We start from the raw sequence: 15,769 nt of genomic DNA, 5'->3' as shown, positions 1-15,769 counted from the left end.
AAGGGGAGAGGGCAGTCTTAGAGGGAGCAGAAAAAGAAATATGTAATTTAAAAGTTTAAATTGTGAAGTTTATTTTTTCAAGAGCATTCTCATTGGCAGGGTATGGAGATTTAATTTCTCTTGGCTTGTATGTATATCTCGCTGACGTGTTGTGCATCCTCTTTACTTGGAAGGGACCTGAAGGTTTTGTTGACACTCTTAACGTTTTTTGTCTGTATTCCGTAACCATAAAAAATTCTATTTTTGAGATACTGCGTGAGAAAGTAAATATAAAGATTTAAAAACAATTAGAGTGTGCTCATAGCCACGCTACTCATCTTGTGAGAAGTATCATGGAATCATGGAATGCTTTGGGTGGGCAGGGCCCTTCAGAGCCCCCCCAGCCCAGCCCCTGCAGTGCCAGGGACAGCTTTAACCAGCCCAGGGTGCTCAGAGCCCCGTCCAGCCTGGCCTGGGATGTTCCCAGGGATGGGGCATCGACCGCCTCTCTGGGCAACCTGTGCCAGTGCCTCACCACCCTCACTGTAAAACATTTCTTCCTTATGTCCAGTCTAAATCTATTCTTCTTTAGTTTAAATCCATCACTCCCTGTCCTGTCCCAACAGGCCTTGCTAAAGCTTGCCCCCCCCTTCCTGCAGCCCCTCTCAGCGCTGCCAGGCCGCACTCAGGCCTCCCCGCAGCCCCCTCCTCTCCAGGCTGAGCACCCCCAGCCCCCCCAGCCCGGCCCCGCAGCAGAGGGGCTCCGGCCCTCGGGGCATTTCTGTGGCCTCCCCTGGCCCCGCTCCAGCAGCTCCGTGTCCTGTGCTGAGGGCCCTGAGCTGGGCGTGGGGCTGCAGGGGGGTCTGCCCAGAGCGGGGCAGAGGGGCAGAATCCCCTCCCTCGCCCCGCTGCCCACGCTGTGGGGATGCAGCCCAGGGTGGGGTTGGCTTTCTGGGCTGCCAGCGCACATTGCCGGCTCGTGTCCAGCTTTTCACCCCCAGCACCCCCAAGCCCTTCTCCGCAGGGCTGCTCTCCATCCCTCCATCCCCAGCCTGTGCTGATACCGGGGGCTGCCCCGTCCCAGGTGCAGGACCTTGCCCTTGGCCTTGTTGGACCTCATGAGGGTCACACAGCCCCACCTCCCCAGCTTGCCCAGGTCCCTCCGGGTGACATCTGCTCCTTCTGGCGTGTCAACCGCACCACTCAGCCTGGTGTCATCTGCAAACTCGCCGAGGGTGCCCTCGATCCCACTGTCTGTGTCATTGATGGAGATGTTAAACAGTGACTGTGACTGTGACTGTGCCGCTTCAAGCTTTAAGTTCTGGCCGTGCTTTCTTTTGCGATGCTCTTGTGAAACCCCATCGCAGTGTTAAATTCGGTATTAAATTCAGCCTACCAAGCATCAAGCTGCCAAATCACGGCATTTAGCCGCTGTTCATTTGACCCGGCCGTTGAACTATCACGACATTGCACTCTGTTGAATTGCCGCGCCATTTGTCGTGGTGCCCGGGACATCGAGCGGAGCCGGGAGCTGGCCGTCGGCTCCGGGTCGGCGGGCCGTGCCGTGGCCCCGGCGGGCGTGCCGGGCGTGCCGGGCGTGCCGCCGGTGGGCTCCTGCGCGTCGAACGCGGCGCGGGAGCCGGGCAGAGGCGGAACGGCGGGCTGATGGGGAGCTGCGGTTCCGTAGCGCAAGGGGTTGTGCGGCGTTCCCCGTTTCAAAATCCGTCTTTGCGGTGAGCTGAGGTCTTCGGTGAAATGAAAAAAGACGTGTTTTTATAAATGAATGTACTATGTATGTATTAGACGACATATTCTCCATTCACACAACCAGTATATTGAGTAAAGGAGGTTTTTAGGCTTCATGTGATGCTGTTCTTTCCAATACTGAATAAATATTTCCATTTCTGCTCAGGCCTCTGAGCGGAGCCTTGTCTGTGAAAGGAGACAGCAGACTTAATAGAGCCTGGAAATAATTCAAATTACTGATTTTACTGATTAAATCAGAAAGCAAGAAACCTTTGTTTAAAGCATGATCTTTTCTTTGCTAAGTATATTATTCAGATATTTCCTTCAGCTATAACTGATTCTCATTACAAGGTGCTGATATTACCAAATACAGCTTTTAGACTAAATCTAAGGTGCTGATATTACCAAATACAGCTTTTAGACTAAATCTGAAGCATGCTTTTTTCACACCTCAAGTAGCTGATATCTGTTTAAACGCTTGCATAGCTTAATGCACGTAATTCAGAACGTTACTGTTTAATTTTTAAAGCTGATGCCTAGTGCAGCTCTCTACCAGTTTGTTGTGTTGGGTTTTTTTCCCTTCAGTGGCAACAGTGTCAACCTGTGTCAGAGTGAGAACTGGAAACCAACTAAAGTGCTTTCTAATGCTTAAAATACTTAAAGTATCAGAGAGCTGGGAAAAGAAAACGTTCATCAAAATATTTTGCATTTAAAAATCAGCTGCCTTTTACTAACCAGGGAAGTTTTGGCAGTTTGTATTGATGAGCCACCGTGCTCTGTGCTACATTTTAAGGTTTTAAAAAATTCTCGCATGTTTTTTGTGTGAAGGATCTGAATTTTTGGACCGATGAGCTGGCCATGCTGCCTGGGCTGGGACAGCCGCACCCGGAGCTTCTGCTCTGGCCCGCGGTCGCCAGCCTGGGTGTCTGCTTTTTCTTCTTTTTTTGGTAGGAGCCTTTCCTGCTTTTTGCTCTCTTCATTCAGTAGGCATTATCTGCGGACATACGCATGATGAATCCCATTTGTTTCTGCGGGTGAAAGGCACAGCTCACGTGCACACTCTTGCTTTTCATTGTCTAAGTGATAGAGAAGAAAAACCTTTATTTTCTGGCAATTCTCTCCTGACATACTGTCAGTGGTTTGTGTAGCTTTATTGTCAAGAGCCAAATTTACGCGGGTAATTCCGCTGTTTGTACAGAAAAGGGTTGTGCATTCATTTCACACTCATGGATGTTTCTTTATTTTCCTTTTTCCTGCAGTTCTCTACATCCAATGATTTTCTTCATTCTCCAAAGTTATGGCCCTCTCAAGGAGTACCAGTCAGTGATGAGTTACTTTTTAGTAGAAAAAGACCTTCAAGGAGTTTATTTCAGAATAGTATAGATTTTAACTCTGAGCATTCTTCTGTTTGTGCTGGTAAGTATTAACACAGAAAAGTGTTTGATCTGCCGTTTACAAAATAGATTTAGAAGAACCTGAGTGTAAATTTGTAGCTGCATGGGTATGGTTTATCGTTTGTTGATCATGTGTTTTGTACTTATTTTCATTTACGACAAGGAGCTGAGTGCTAGGCACAGGGCTCTGCCTCCAGCTGAAGCAAGCGGCAGCAGTCCCGTCCGTGCTCCTGGAGAAGCGTGCGCCATCTCAAAACTTAACCTGCTGTTTTCCAGCCCTGCCGCACACACACACAGATTTTCAGTACTTTAGATAGACCCAACGGAGTTTGTAATCAGCTTTTTTTGCAGACAGCGAGACCAAAAAGAAATAGCGTGGTTGTGCGAACAGATGTGTTGAACAAAAGGACGCGGGATATCCCTGAAATACAGAGCTGTCTGCTGCTTTTGTGGAATTAAGAAAGAGAAGTACCACGTCGATCAGCAACAGAGTAATTCAGCCAACATTCTTTCATGCTGTAAAATGCAATATGAATTGCAGATAAAGCAGTAAATTAAAAGGAGACACAGAATTTTACTGACTTTTGAGCAGGAGTACGTTGCTGGCCAGAATAGCAGCTGTTACCGTGAAAGGTATGCTGCCAAGAGTTAGCTGATAGCGGCGGCAGGGTCTGAAATACTGTGAACTGGACAACACGTTGGGAAGGTCGTATTTGTGTTTTATTATTACTTACTTATTATTTTGGCTGTTCAGGAGAGCAGAGCAGTGCGTATCTGTTCTAGATGTGCATATTTTCTCTTTTTTGCTTTTTTTTTTTTTGTAGAAAGCTGTCGGAAGAGTGAGCTTTAAAGATTGTTTTAAAAACTGAGAAATGTTTTTGAAAACCAGGTCTGTAGAAGATTGGAGGTATAGCGCTCCACTTAATTTATGCAAGCAATGTAGACTCAGTGATTCGTATCTTAATAGCTAAGAGGCATGTGAAAAGACTGGGCAAGACCAGGCCTGATTTATTCTCTTCACTTGGCAGTAGGTTACGTTCTCGGCTTTGTCTGGGGAGCCCTGACATGCGTGGCATGCCAGGTTTCCTCACTGCTGTGCTGGGAGTGACATCACTAAAGAAACTCACTGCATTTTGGGGTGTTGAGGTGTTGTCTTCCTTTTATTGTCATGTATTCGAAGAGGTCGTTGGTTTGGGTTTTCCTTTTGACCCCCCATGCCGTTCTCAGAGTTGGAAAAGTGCCCTGGAAGAACGGCCAGCCATTTTCCCAGTTTGTGCCTGTGAACGGTACTGTGAGGTTGCTTAGAAACTCTTGGATTAAATACTTTCAAAGGAGTTGTATTTTACACTGGAAGTTAGACGGCATCTTAATTCACTGTTACAGATTGTTGTATATTTTTCATTGAATGCCGTATGTTAAGTATTTATCTAGTTATTTGTGTTTTTCTTTTGAAAGGTGCTATGGGCTCTCATCAGCCGCAAATTTCAGGGAAATGTGGAACGCTCGGATACACACAGACACGTGGGAAGAGTGGTAGCGTGGACTCTGATTTACAATTTTTAGGGTTAAATAACTGTCAGCAAGACAAAGGTACATGGATTCTAACTGTATCGTAAGTCAGTGCATGTTACTTTGGAGATGTCTTTTTATTTCTGTGCTGCCTTAAGAAACAAAAACTATCACTAAAACGTTAAGTCCCTCATCAGACGTATTTGCGCCTCGCTCCTGTGTAATGCTTTTCATTTGCAGCCCACGCCTTTGGTGTCTGACTATCGGTGTGCTCTCTAAAAAGCGGTGCTGTTAGAGAATCTGAACTTTTTTTGAAAAATTGATTTTTCGATTCTGTTAGTGCTATAGATCAGATCGGTCCAGCCTGCACAACAGCCAGGGCCGGGTCGGAGCCTTGCCCCCCTGGGGCTGGTTAAGGCACCTCGCTTGGTCCCCTCGAAGGTGTGGAGGGCAGCCGAGGCGTCTCAGCGGGGGCCCGTGCGGGAGGAGGCAGAGGCTGCTCCTTTCGGGGTGCAAGCGACCTCGGTGCGCTGCACAGACGCCGTGCTGGCGCATGGCAAGCTTTTAATTCTGCTATCGTTGCTTTAGTCTGTGGTGGTCTCTGGACAGCTTTTACTAGACGGGTGTCCGGGGCGCTGCTGTGTCCGGCGGCGTTTGCTGCTAGTTTCAAAAGTGAGGCTAGTCTGGTCTACCCTTGATTGGTTTAGAGTGGGCTTGGTAGTGTAGGTTAATGGTTGGACTGGATGATCTTAAAGGGCTTTTCCAACCTAAACGATTCCGTGATTCTATGATGTGATTGAGTGCACCTTAACCCTAGGGGTGCAGGCTGAGATAAATCCGGACCTGTAACACGTAGAAACTTGTCTGTTCGTCAGTCGTAATAATAATAAAAATGCCAGATGTACGCCTAGTGAAGGAATCAACTCGCTGTCCGGAGGAACAGATGGTGATGATACCAGATCCGTGGACAGAGCCGCTTTGAGTGGTCCAGATGTGTTGGGCAAGGGATAGAGCTGACAGCCGCCTTGGAAGATATACAGGAACTTCATTTACTCAGTGTACTTCTAGTCACTTACGGGCTCTAGATACTGGGTTTTTCTCATACCTGTGGAAAGAAAGGAGAAATTTCCTCTTTGTTTTTTGCCTAACTACACAGTCAATGTTCCCTTCTCTTGGCCTTGGTCTTCAGAAGGCTGCCAGGTACTTTGCCCACACTTGCTGATTTATTTCTCTGCAAACAGTTTTTGTGCCAGATATTATTGTTACTTGAGCCTTTCTCTGGTAGTACAACCCACACCTGACTGGGTTGTCTCAGTTTTGCTGCCCCGGGACACCCAGGGAGTGCCCGGATGGTGCAGCCTTGGAAAGCAGCAGGAGCAGAAGACAGAGGCCTTGGAGTGATCTGATTTGTAAAGGGACTTTTTATGCTCTAACTAAAGGCATAATTGACTGGTTTTCTGTGGAGTGACACAGACAATTGATAGGTTTCCCCAAGCCCGACTCACTTTGTCACTTGTTCTCCCTCCCGCACTGTGCTTTCCCATTCTCCCAGCTGTGCCAGTGGAACTGGTCGTGGGGCTGTGCTCTCAGTGAGGTTGCTGAGGTAGCTCACTTTGCAAGGATCCGTCCAGGGTTAAAACTTGTCCTCTTTTTCACTTGCATGGTTAAAAGCTTGAGTGCATGCGGGGAACATGCATCTGCTTTTCATGGGAAAAAATTAAAACAGTCTAGTTCCAAACCTAGACTTGTCTTTCCATTTTTGACCTACTGGTTTCTGGGAAAAAAAAAAAATTGGAATTTGTGTTTTGTTTTTTTTTTTTTTTAAAGGAAGTAGAATTTGTAACATTTGTGCTTTATTTGTACTTTTGTATCACCGAGTTTTGAGAGTGGTGTTTGCAAATTTTATGCTATGCAGGCTTGGAATACGGAGCAGCAAGCAACAGAACCACGTTCAATCTACTCGCATCCTTCATTTTTTGAATCTCATTCTTCAAAATGACTGCAAAATAGCTTAGGCTCAAACTCATTTGATCAAATGCAGAAAAAGGAAATTGATATTTTGAGGGACAATGCAGTTTGCAAAATGAAGTTACCCGATTTGCCTGTTTGCTTCGGTAAAATGCTGACCTTCAGTTTTGACTCTCTAGAGGCTGTATTATTTCACTGTAAATTGTTATTATAAGAGCTGCCAAAGAGGCTAATTACCACAAATACCATTCTCTCTTCCTTTGCTCAGTTTGTGCCAGCCTAAGTTTTTCCAGCAAGACCCAGAGAAGCTTTTGCAATCAAGCAGAGCATACGGTGTCCTTCCAGGGTCCTAATGCGAGCCATGGGGCCTTCATTCTGCCGTCTTACCCGCTGTCGTCACCCCGGAACAGCCCAAAGCACGTCTCCTCTGCAGCTGACTCTCCGAAGAAGTCACAAGATAGTACCATGAACTTCTCAAACTCCTGGCCTCTTAAAAGCTTTGAAGGACTGCCTAAGCCTAGTTCACAGAAGCAGCTTCTCGGTCAAAAGTCAGGAGACAATACAGGTAGGAATGTGGTCGGTATAATGAAAACGGATTTCAGGTTTGCATTTTGAGTGACTTCAAGCAGTGGTCAGAAAACCTACACTGGCGGGTAAACAGGGAGGTATGCAGTGCCCCAAGTGCAGTTTGAAACGTGAGGGTTTTATAGCTGTGCTAGTCTAGTTGCATCACTGGAGGCTTCTTTTAAAAAGTGAAGTCTTTGTATTTTGGTAGTTTTAAGTACTGGCACATTTTGTTCCTTTTGTCTTTTAAATATGTAAGATAAAGCACCAGCTCTGCTTTTCTTATCAGTAACGTTTCAGTGAAAAGTTTGCCTTCAAACTAAAACCAAACCAAACCCCAAAATCTAGCACTTTTAAAGAAAGCCAATACAGAAATAACTGTTACCTTTAATACTCTAATTAATAGAATCATAGAATTGTTTTGGTTGGAAAAGCCCTTTAAGATCATCCAGTCCAACCGGTAACCTAACACTACCAAGTCCACCACTAAACCAATTAAGGGGAGAGTAATAATTAATTTCATGTTTCCTGGCTTGGTGGCTGGATTATTTTTTAATGAAAGTAAAAGCTAGAAAAGAATCGCTAAGGTTGGAAAGGATCTCTAAGACCATCAGCCCAACCATCACCCCAACACCCCCATGCCCACTAAACCATGTCCCCAAGTGCCACCTCTGCCCGTTTTTTGAACACTTCCAGGGCTGGGGACTCCCCCACCTCTCTGGGCAGCCTGTTCCAATGCTTGACCACTCTTTCAGTAAGGAAGTTTCTCCTAATATCCAATCTAAACCTCCGCTGATGCTGCTTGAGCCCATTTCTTCTCATCCTACTGCTTGTTATTTGGGAGAAGAGACCAACACTAATACACGTGCAAGAAAATATTACTCATTGCATTTTGGCTTTTTGCCTCTCTGCTTGCCTTTGGAAACTTATGCATTGAATTTCCCCCACTCAGAGTAGCTCTTTAAAGCCTGGTTACAAACAGCTACATCCCTAATGAGTGGAATCGGTGCTGATTTCATCCCATACTGCACTGACAGCTCATGGCAGAGGCTGCTATTTATCGTCTCACTTTCTCTGTCTTTGAAGTCCTCACGGACACATTGGTTAACCTGGAATAGTTTTAAGTTTATTTAATTACAATTGCTTAAACATTTAGCTGATTTCTTTCAAATACTTACTAAAGGCAATCTTATTTTAGGTTAAAAATAGCTTTAGTATCTGTTTAGCTTAAACTGATTCCTAGTCAGTCATGAGGCATACCTTCTGTAAGCAAAGTGACGGTTTCCACATACAATTTTGCACAGATTTAAAGAAATCTGTTTTAAAATTCTTCTTCATTGAGACATATATTTTTGCACATATGTAGAAGATTTCTAAATTAATTCTTTGGAAGTCACTTGTCCCTGGAATGCATGTAATTTTATCTTGCAGATGGGTGTTCATCGCTTGCTGATTTTCTTTGTATTATCCATATGCACTTCAGTTTTTTTCTGTTTCTTTAGAATAACTTCATTGTTGTCACAGCAGCTTACAGGAGAGCTTGTTAGGGCACCAGTCGTCTTTTTTCCTTAATTAAGAAAGTTAAGTACTTTTTAAAGGTACTGAGAATACATTGGCATGCATATGCATGAAACGCTAATTTATATTTTTTAAAAGAAGGAGACAGAGTAGAAGAGCTTGGTAACTGAGCTTGAAATGCAGGGAGATGGAAAGGGTAGAGTCAGGAGGTAACAGAAAATACCACGCGAGGAGGCGAGTCTGGTATTTATAATAGTAAATAAAATTGCGTGCATAAGTGTGGTTTTTAACACTCGCCTCGTTACAAAAGGAGGTTTCCGGTGTGACGCAGAAATGAGGCATGAAGTTTGTTGTGGTGAGTGCTGTGTTCCTGCCACCCCTCCGAAGGACTGACACCCGCTTCTTGTCTTCTGCAGGGGCCAACTTGCAGGAGAAACCCTCCCCTCTGCAGCTGAAGCCCACCCTGGTGAGAGGTTCCCGCAGGGGCCTGAACGGGGCCAGACCCGTGCCCCCCATACCCCGCCTCGCCAGCCCGCTGCCCGCTAAGGCCGAATTAAATCTGGCAAAGTGGAGAAACGAAGAGTGTGAGGACGCGCGGCTGAACGAAGTGGATAGGAAGCTTGCAGCTGATCTTTCAGAGCTACATGTTGATGGCGAGGAGGTGGACCAAGAAGAGGTTGGTCTAAATATGACATAACGCACTTTTGATAGTTGGTATACTATAAGCTTTTTTTTTTTTTAAAACAAGAGCCAGAAAATAATAAATGTTTCTGACTTAAAGTTTGTGACACTGTCATGAGTACAGGAGGTACAGTGAGGTAGCGTTGGGTGTCTGACAGAAGCTAGGTAGAGCGATAGACACTGATGTTGAAGCACGCTTCCCGTTTGTTCCAGTGTCGGGGCTCAGCCCCAGGAGCAGCTCAGCACCACGCAGCCATCGCTCACTGCCCCTGCCCCGAGGGGGTGGGGAGAGAATCGGAGGAGTGACAGTGAGAAACACTCCTGGGCTGAGATAAGAACAGGTTAAGAATTGAAATCAAGTAAAATGGTAATGATAATAGTAACAATAAAATAATAATAATAATAATAATAATAACAGTATCCAAAGCAAGTGCTGCCCAATGCAATTGCTCCCCACCCGCCGACCGATGCCCAGCCAGTTCCCAGCAGCGATCGCTGCTCCCCGGCCAACCCCCCCAGTTTCCATACTGCCCATGACGCCGTATGGTATGGAATGGCCCTTGGGGCAGTTGGGATCAACTGTTCTGGCTGTGCCCCCTCCCAGCTCCTTGTGCCCCTGGCAGAGCAGGGGAAGCTGAAAAGCCCTTGCCTGGTGTCAGCACTGCTCAGCACCAACTAAACCATCAGCGTGTGATCAGCATTGTTCCCATCCTAAATCCAAAGCACAGCGCTGTGCCTGCTACTGGGAAGAAAATTAACTCTATCCCAGCTGAAACCAGGACATCCAGACATCCTGATATCCCTTGGTTTTTTGTTATCACGGTACCAAGGCAGAACTGCAGGCCTTTATACAGCTTCTGTTCTCATTATCTTGGCTTAATTTTAAATTTCACATCGGATTTACATAATAATCCTTTCTTCAGTTATAACAAAGGGCCTGAAATAACAAATAACTTTCTTGATGAAGTTTGAGTCAGCCTGGGAGTTTCCTCAGCCCCCCAGCTTTGCTGAAGCGGGCTGTCCCCAATACCCGCGCAGCGTGTCCCAGCTCTCTCGGAAGTCAGTCGTTTTTTCACGGAGTAAAACGCGAAGAACTGCTGTGAAGCTGGGTGAGCGTGGTGTCGCCTGCAGCTGTTTGATACGACACAGACGCTCTGGGTGTTAGGCCTGGCGCGTCAGCATCCCTCTTGTAAGTGGAAATCCACTGGGAATGATTTGGGTCCATTATGTGTGTTCAGCGGCCAGTGTTTTGAGTGTGCCACTCAACCTGTGACTTAGAAAATATTTGAAATAATAAATACCTTTCAAAATCTATCCCTTCTGTGACCCACGAGACTTGTCAAACAGACTTACTCTAGCATTTCCCTTCACTGGCCCATGAAATACTTCGCGGCCATCGTGGCTGTAGGTCCCGCGTGGCTGTTCCTCAGTCGCACGGGTTCTCTGGTGAGATCCCCCTGGGTGTATGCCGGCCCCGCCACTGTGCCCAGCGCCCGCCGAAGGATCCTGTCCCTCACTCTGCTGCTCCAGTCTGAGGTTGGAGGAGTACCGAATAGCTGTACCAGTGTGGGACATAGAAAAATGCTGCAGAGGCACGCCGGATTGTTTGGGGAGGTGGTGGGGAGGTGGGACTGTACCTGCACTGCCCTCGTCAGTACACATCGAAACCACTGCAACGCTGATTATGTGAGAGGCATAGCTATCACGTATGACTGGACTTTGTGTGATCTTCCCCCGTGATGCCGTGCACCACATCCTAATTTCTGTCACAGGTCATAGAAATTGTTTGGATCTCAAATCCTGTCTTTAGTCCCTGTGGATCTGAGAACAGTTGCAGTAGGACTTGATGGCTTTGCCTTGCTATCTTTATCTTCCATCCTGTAGTCACTACTGAAAGCAATTTAGGTGCTAAACAGATCGGGGAAGAATTTTTTTCACATCAAATATATTCAGTAAAAAGAGGAGGGAATATGCAGCAGAGTCCCTGTAGCTTTTCCTGCTTATTTGAGTAGGAGCTCTGCAAGCTAGGCACAGTTCTGGGGATTCACTTCGGCGTATTTTGCATCTTTGCGTAGTTCAGATGTGAAAAGCCTGAGGTCCCAATCGTGCGTATTAGCAGCCATCAAACGCTTTCTTTGGTCTATTAAAAACATAAGAGCAGCTGGTGTATTTTTGCAGGAATCTGTTCTTGTGTTTTGCAAAATGAAGCTAGGATGCCGCGTCTGGGGGAAATCGCATGTAATAGCATGATTATTCTTGTGAAGCAAAGCAGTGAAAGGGATCGTTACAACGCTGCGTAACCTATGTGAATGTCCCGTCACATTGCCCAGCAGAGGCACGTGCACTGAACTCCTGTCAATCCAACCCTCAGGATCATGCTTTCTTTTGCTTAAAAAAGCTTTTACCCTGTGCAGTGAATAAAAACTGTCATTTTGTTTTCAATTCTGTTTAGATGCAGAATTCGCTTAGATCTCTACGGAACAGTGCAGCTAAGAAGAGGGCAAAGCTAAGCGGCAACCTTTCAGATCTTGAAAGTCCTGATTCTGCTCTTAAACTTGACCTCTCCGTGGATTCCCCCTCCCACGCTTCCTCCCCCAGCGCAGGCTCTTACAGCGAAAGCGGAGTGTACAGCCAGGAGCCTCTGACTTCCCCTGCGTCCTCAGTCCCCCAGAGGAGGAGAAGAACGTGAGTGCAACTCATGCGTTAACTCCGCTTTGAAATTCTCACACACGGTCTCTGCTGGTGTTAGTGAAATATTAAAGGGAGTGAAAACTGTGGTATATTTTTTATATAAGATTGCTTTGCTTAATAGATTGATTTTTATATGTGAATTATTGTCCCATCTGAAAATAAGTTGCTCTGTACAACAGTTGCTTAATTATATTATTCTAGTTTGTGCCATCTTTTAATTTGAAAGAGCTCCCTGGCGCAGCCACAGTAACACAGTGCAGTTGGTGAAGTGCTGCCAGCGGTAGTAAATATTTGATTAAGACTTCAGCTTGCCATAGAAGGTATGTGAAGCATAGCCTAAACAAAAGAGTAAGAAGGAGAATGAGTTAAGAGGAGGGATAAGGTTTGCTTATTATCGCCTGGGAACTAAAGAAGGAATGGGTTGGTTTTTTGCAGTAAGAGGTAGACAATGTAGATGTTTCTTATTATTGCAAATCGTAAACTGTTTCCATTTTATTAGTGACAGACTATTGTTAATTTAAAATGCCTTCACAGAGCTCTTCTGAAAAGAAACTGTGTCATGACACAGGCTGCTCTGATTGTAAAGAGCAATGACCCAGTTGGTGATTAGCCATATGAAATACTTTATTTTTTAATTAAATAAAAGTTTTTTTGAGGAATTTTGCAAATTTTGCAGTACAGAATCTCCTTTTCTGCTCTTGGAGCTCATGATAAAGCTGCTTGTAGCTCTGATCCAAAGAGATCTTTTATTTTTGTGTGTACTAAATGCATCAGTATATAACTGGCATACAACTGTATTAACAGAATAGGAAGGAAGAGAGGGAATATACAAAAGAAAGGGTTTTGAGGCAGAGGGAGACTGGAACGATTCAGAAACAGAAGGTTTTCACAACTAATTTGTATGTGTGCATCTTCCCTATATGCATTACTGCTGAACCACATTTTTAAAAATAATCTTTAAAATGAAAAATGCTAGAATACCTAAAAAGGCAAGACTATAAAATTCTGTGTATGATGTTCTTCCGGGCAAGGTTTTGACTGGGACATGTTCTACACAACATGCCATTTCCATTATTCAGTGACACACAAGCTTAATTTTTTACAGGATTCAAAGATACAGGAATTCTGAACTAGCAAGGAAGAGAGGGGACGTTTGGCAGGAAGACTGAATTTGTAGAAGTGACAAAAGATATCCCAGAAGACCTTAAAAGCCTTGGAACTTTCATAAAAATTTCAGAGAGTTTAGTTCAGGTGCTGGTTTGCAAGCACTGGAAATTGGCATTTTCTGTTCAAAAAAATCTGTCTAGTTGGGCAACAAGAAAGTGGGCTGCTTCTGGCTATTGGCTTTTAGAAGGATCAGCGTATCCACCAACAAACTACCGTGAGCAATGGGAGCTTGGTAGCGGTATTAGTGAAGTTTCTGAAGCATGGGATTTCCCCAAGATCTTAAAAGCAAGTCTTCTAGTTGTGTGTATTTCAAAAAGAACAGCTGCTCTTCCCCTGTACAGGTACAGGGTACACAGGTACGCATCGTATTTAGCAGTGCAGGGCTCTGGGTTGAATCGTCTTTAACGTTCCAATGCATCATTTTAAAAAAAGAAGTATCAAGATTGTCTCGTAGATAACAGCATTTTCCTGGTGAATGGCTGTGTGCTAGACATTAAGCTGAAACCAGCTCATTTCTGGAAGTGAAAGGTTAGCGTGTTTGGTCACCGTCGTTTGCCATCCTTTGCCAGATCGCAAGCAGCATCGTCAGTCCCCTAGACCAAACGATTCCCTGGCTTTTCAAATGTATGCTAAATTTAGTCCTAGTGTGAAGTGCACCCTTAAGGGTTGTCTTTATGTTGTTCTTCATAATGGACCTACTCATCAAGTAATTTCTATTGAATTAATTTTCTTTTTCTACTCATAGTGTGAACATTTGTGGAAGTATACTGGAAATATTTGTCCACCAAGTACCCTGGGGAGAAGAAACTGCAATTTATTTATGTCTTTACTACAAAGGGTTATTTAATTGGGCTCTGACTAGTGTGTAGAATTGTATTTATAAAATTTTTTTGTATTTTAATAGGCCAGACACCTTTCCACTACTTGGCAGCAAATCACAGCCTGCAAGAGCATCTTCAGCAAGAAGCAGAGACCCAAACATGGCAGAACATAACCCCAGCACAGGTATTTTGCTGTGCTTACCAGTGTATATATACCTTGCTTCATTGATGCACCAGAACGGTCACTTGATGTGTCTGTTCTTACTTGTTCAATGAGCTCATGTCCCTTCAGCACTTAAGAAACCGTAATTGCTAGATGCTGTTTGGTCGAATTGAGATTATACTGTAGTACTGCAGGTGAGAAGGAACTCAAGGGTTTCCGCCTTTCTATGTCAGGATAAAATGTGTTAATGAACATGCCACCTGTGAGTATGTGCACTTCAAAATTCAGCGCAGTATTGTGTGAAAATCCATTGGACACCAGCTGGATAAGAGTAGGAAGGGTCACAATGTTGCCAGCAGTTAATTTCCTGGTAGGAGATTGAAGTTACGTGATGCAGTTCTATTTTACGCTTACAGGGAAGTACAGGTAACTTCAGATTTCTGTGATGGGCAAAAACCGATTGTTTATGATTTTTTATGTTTAATCAATTTTGATTCAACTGGATGGAGGAGAGGAGCTGAGGGAGCCATGTCCACAACAGTGTTTTCTAACCTCTCTTCCCAAAGACTGCTCTGTTACATCCTTTTGCAGCCTCAGCAGCTATGTATTTTTTCCAAAAAGTTTAAAAAACTTAGTTCAGTTGAGATTGGAGGGCATCTTACAAGCCTGAATTTGCAAAGCCATCACATTAAAAAAAACCAGTAGTTGCTACTGAGACACATGATCTTTTTTCAGAAATTGAAGCTATTGCTCCTCATTTTAGCTAAGGCCACTTTCCTTCAGGATAAAAATAGCAAATAGGTTTGTCAAGGAACGGCGTAAGTCAGAAAGCAAATACTGCACGTACATAGTAATACATGTTGTGGTTAATGATTTTGCATTCGTTATATGAAAAGACCTTCTGTGACAAGCTGACCTTCAGTGTAAAATAACGAGCAGCACATTTATTTTGCTTACTGAGCCAGTTAATCAACTGGAATGCACAGCACTGGACCTCCTGCGAAGAGCTGACAGCCTGCTTCTGATAAGGTCGGTGTAATACATGTGCAGCTAACTGGTAAAGAGAAGTCCTTTGCTCCCGCTGCTGACTGGACTTGGCCCATCACACAAATCAAATCTCAGAAAGCTTTGAATTTTTACACTGGAACTTGGAGAACTTGTAAAAATCAGTTTGGTGTTTAACTGGTCTCATCAGATGAAAGGGTTTTTTTCTAACACTGTAAATCCCCCTTGCTGTAACTTATCTCATTACATTTTTATTTCATTCTGAAGGATGGAGTATTTTGTCCTTCCAAGCAGTTGGCTTTTTTTTGTATTTTTCTTTCCCTTTTTCGTTTTCTGTCCTTTAGACTAATTCCTATTTTTTCCAGCTTTCCTTCATAGGTCAAACTTTATGGAGTTTGACTCCTCCTGACTCCTGCTGTCATCTAGGCTGTTTTCAACAGATCTGCCTCTTTCTTGCGGTACCCGTACAATACCTGCCGTGCCCTTAGAGTTGAAAGGATAGTTATGGTTGCATTGTTGCAAAACGTGCAAAATCAGTCCTGTCCTACCTGAGTCTTGTTCTT

General features: G+C 44.6%; 1 protein-coding gene across 1 annotated transcript in view; it reads left to right on the top strand.

The window, feature by feature from the left end:
* TOGARAM1 (TOG array regulator of axonemal microtubules 1) overlaps positions 1–15,769 on the top strand; it is a 48,357-nt gene that overhangs the window by 11,704 nt on the left and 20,884 nt on the right. The window contains 6 exon segments of the mRNA XM_075712277.1: positions 2,985–3,141; positions 4,575–4,709; positions 6,865–7,161; positions 9,095–9,354; positions 11,812–12,044; positions 14,122–14,222. Of these exon segments, the coding sequence (XP_075568392.1) occupies positions 2,985–3,141; positions 4,575–4,709; positions 6,865–7,161; positions 9,095–9,354; positions 11,812–12,044; positions 14,122–14,222 (1,183 nt within the window).

The sequence above is a fragment of the Pelecanus crispus genome, chromosome 6 (assembly GCF_030463565.1).
Source record: "Pelecanus crispus isolate bPelCri1 chromosome 6, bPelCri1.pri, whole genome shotgun sequence".
NCBI lineage: Eukaryota > Metazoa > Chordata > Aves > Pelecaniformes > Pelecanidae > Pelecanus > Pelecanus crispus.
This window is presented reverse-complemented; position numbering and strand designations above follow the sequence as displayed.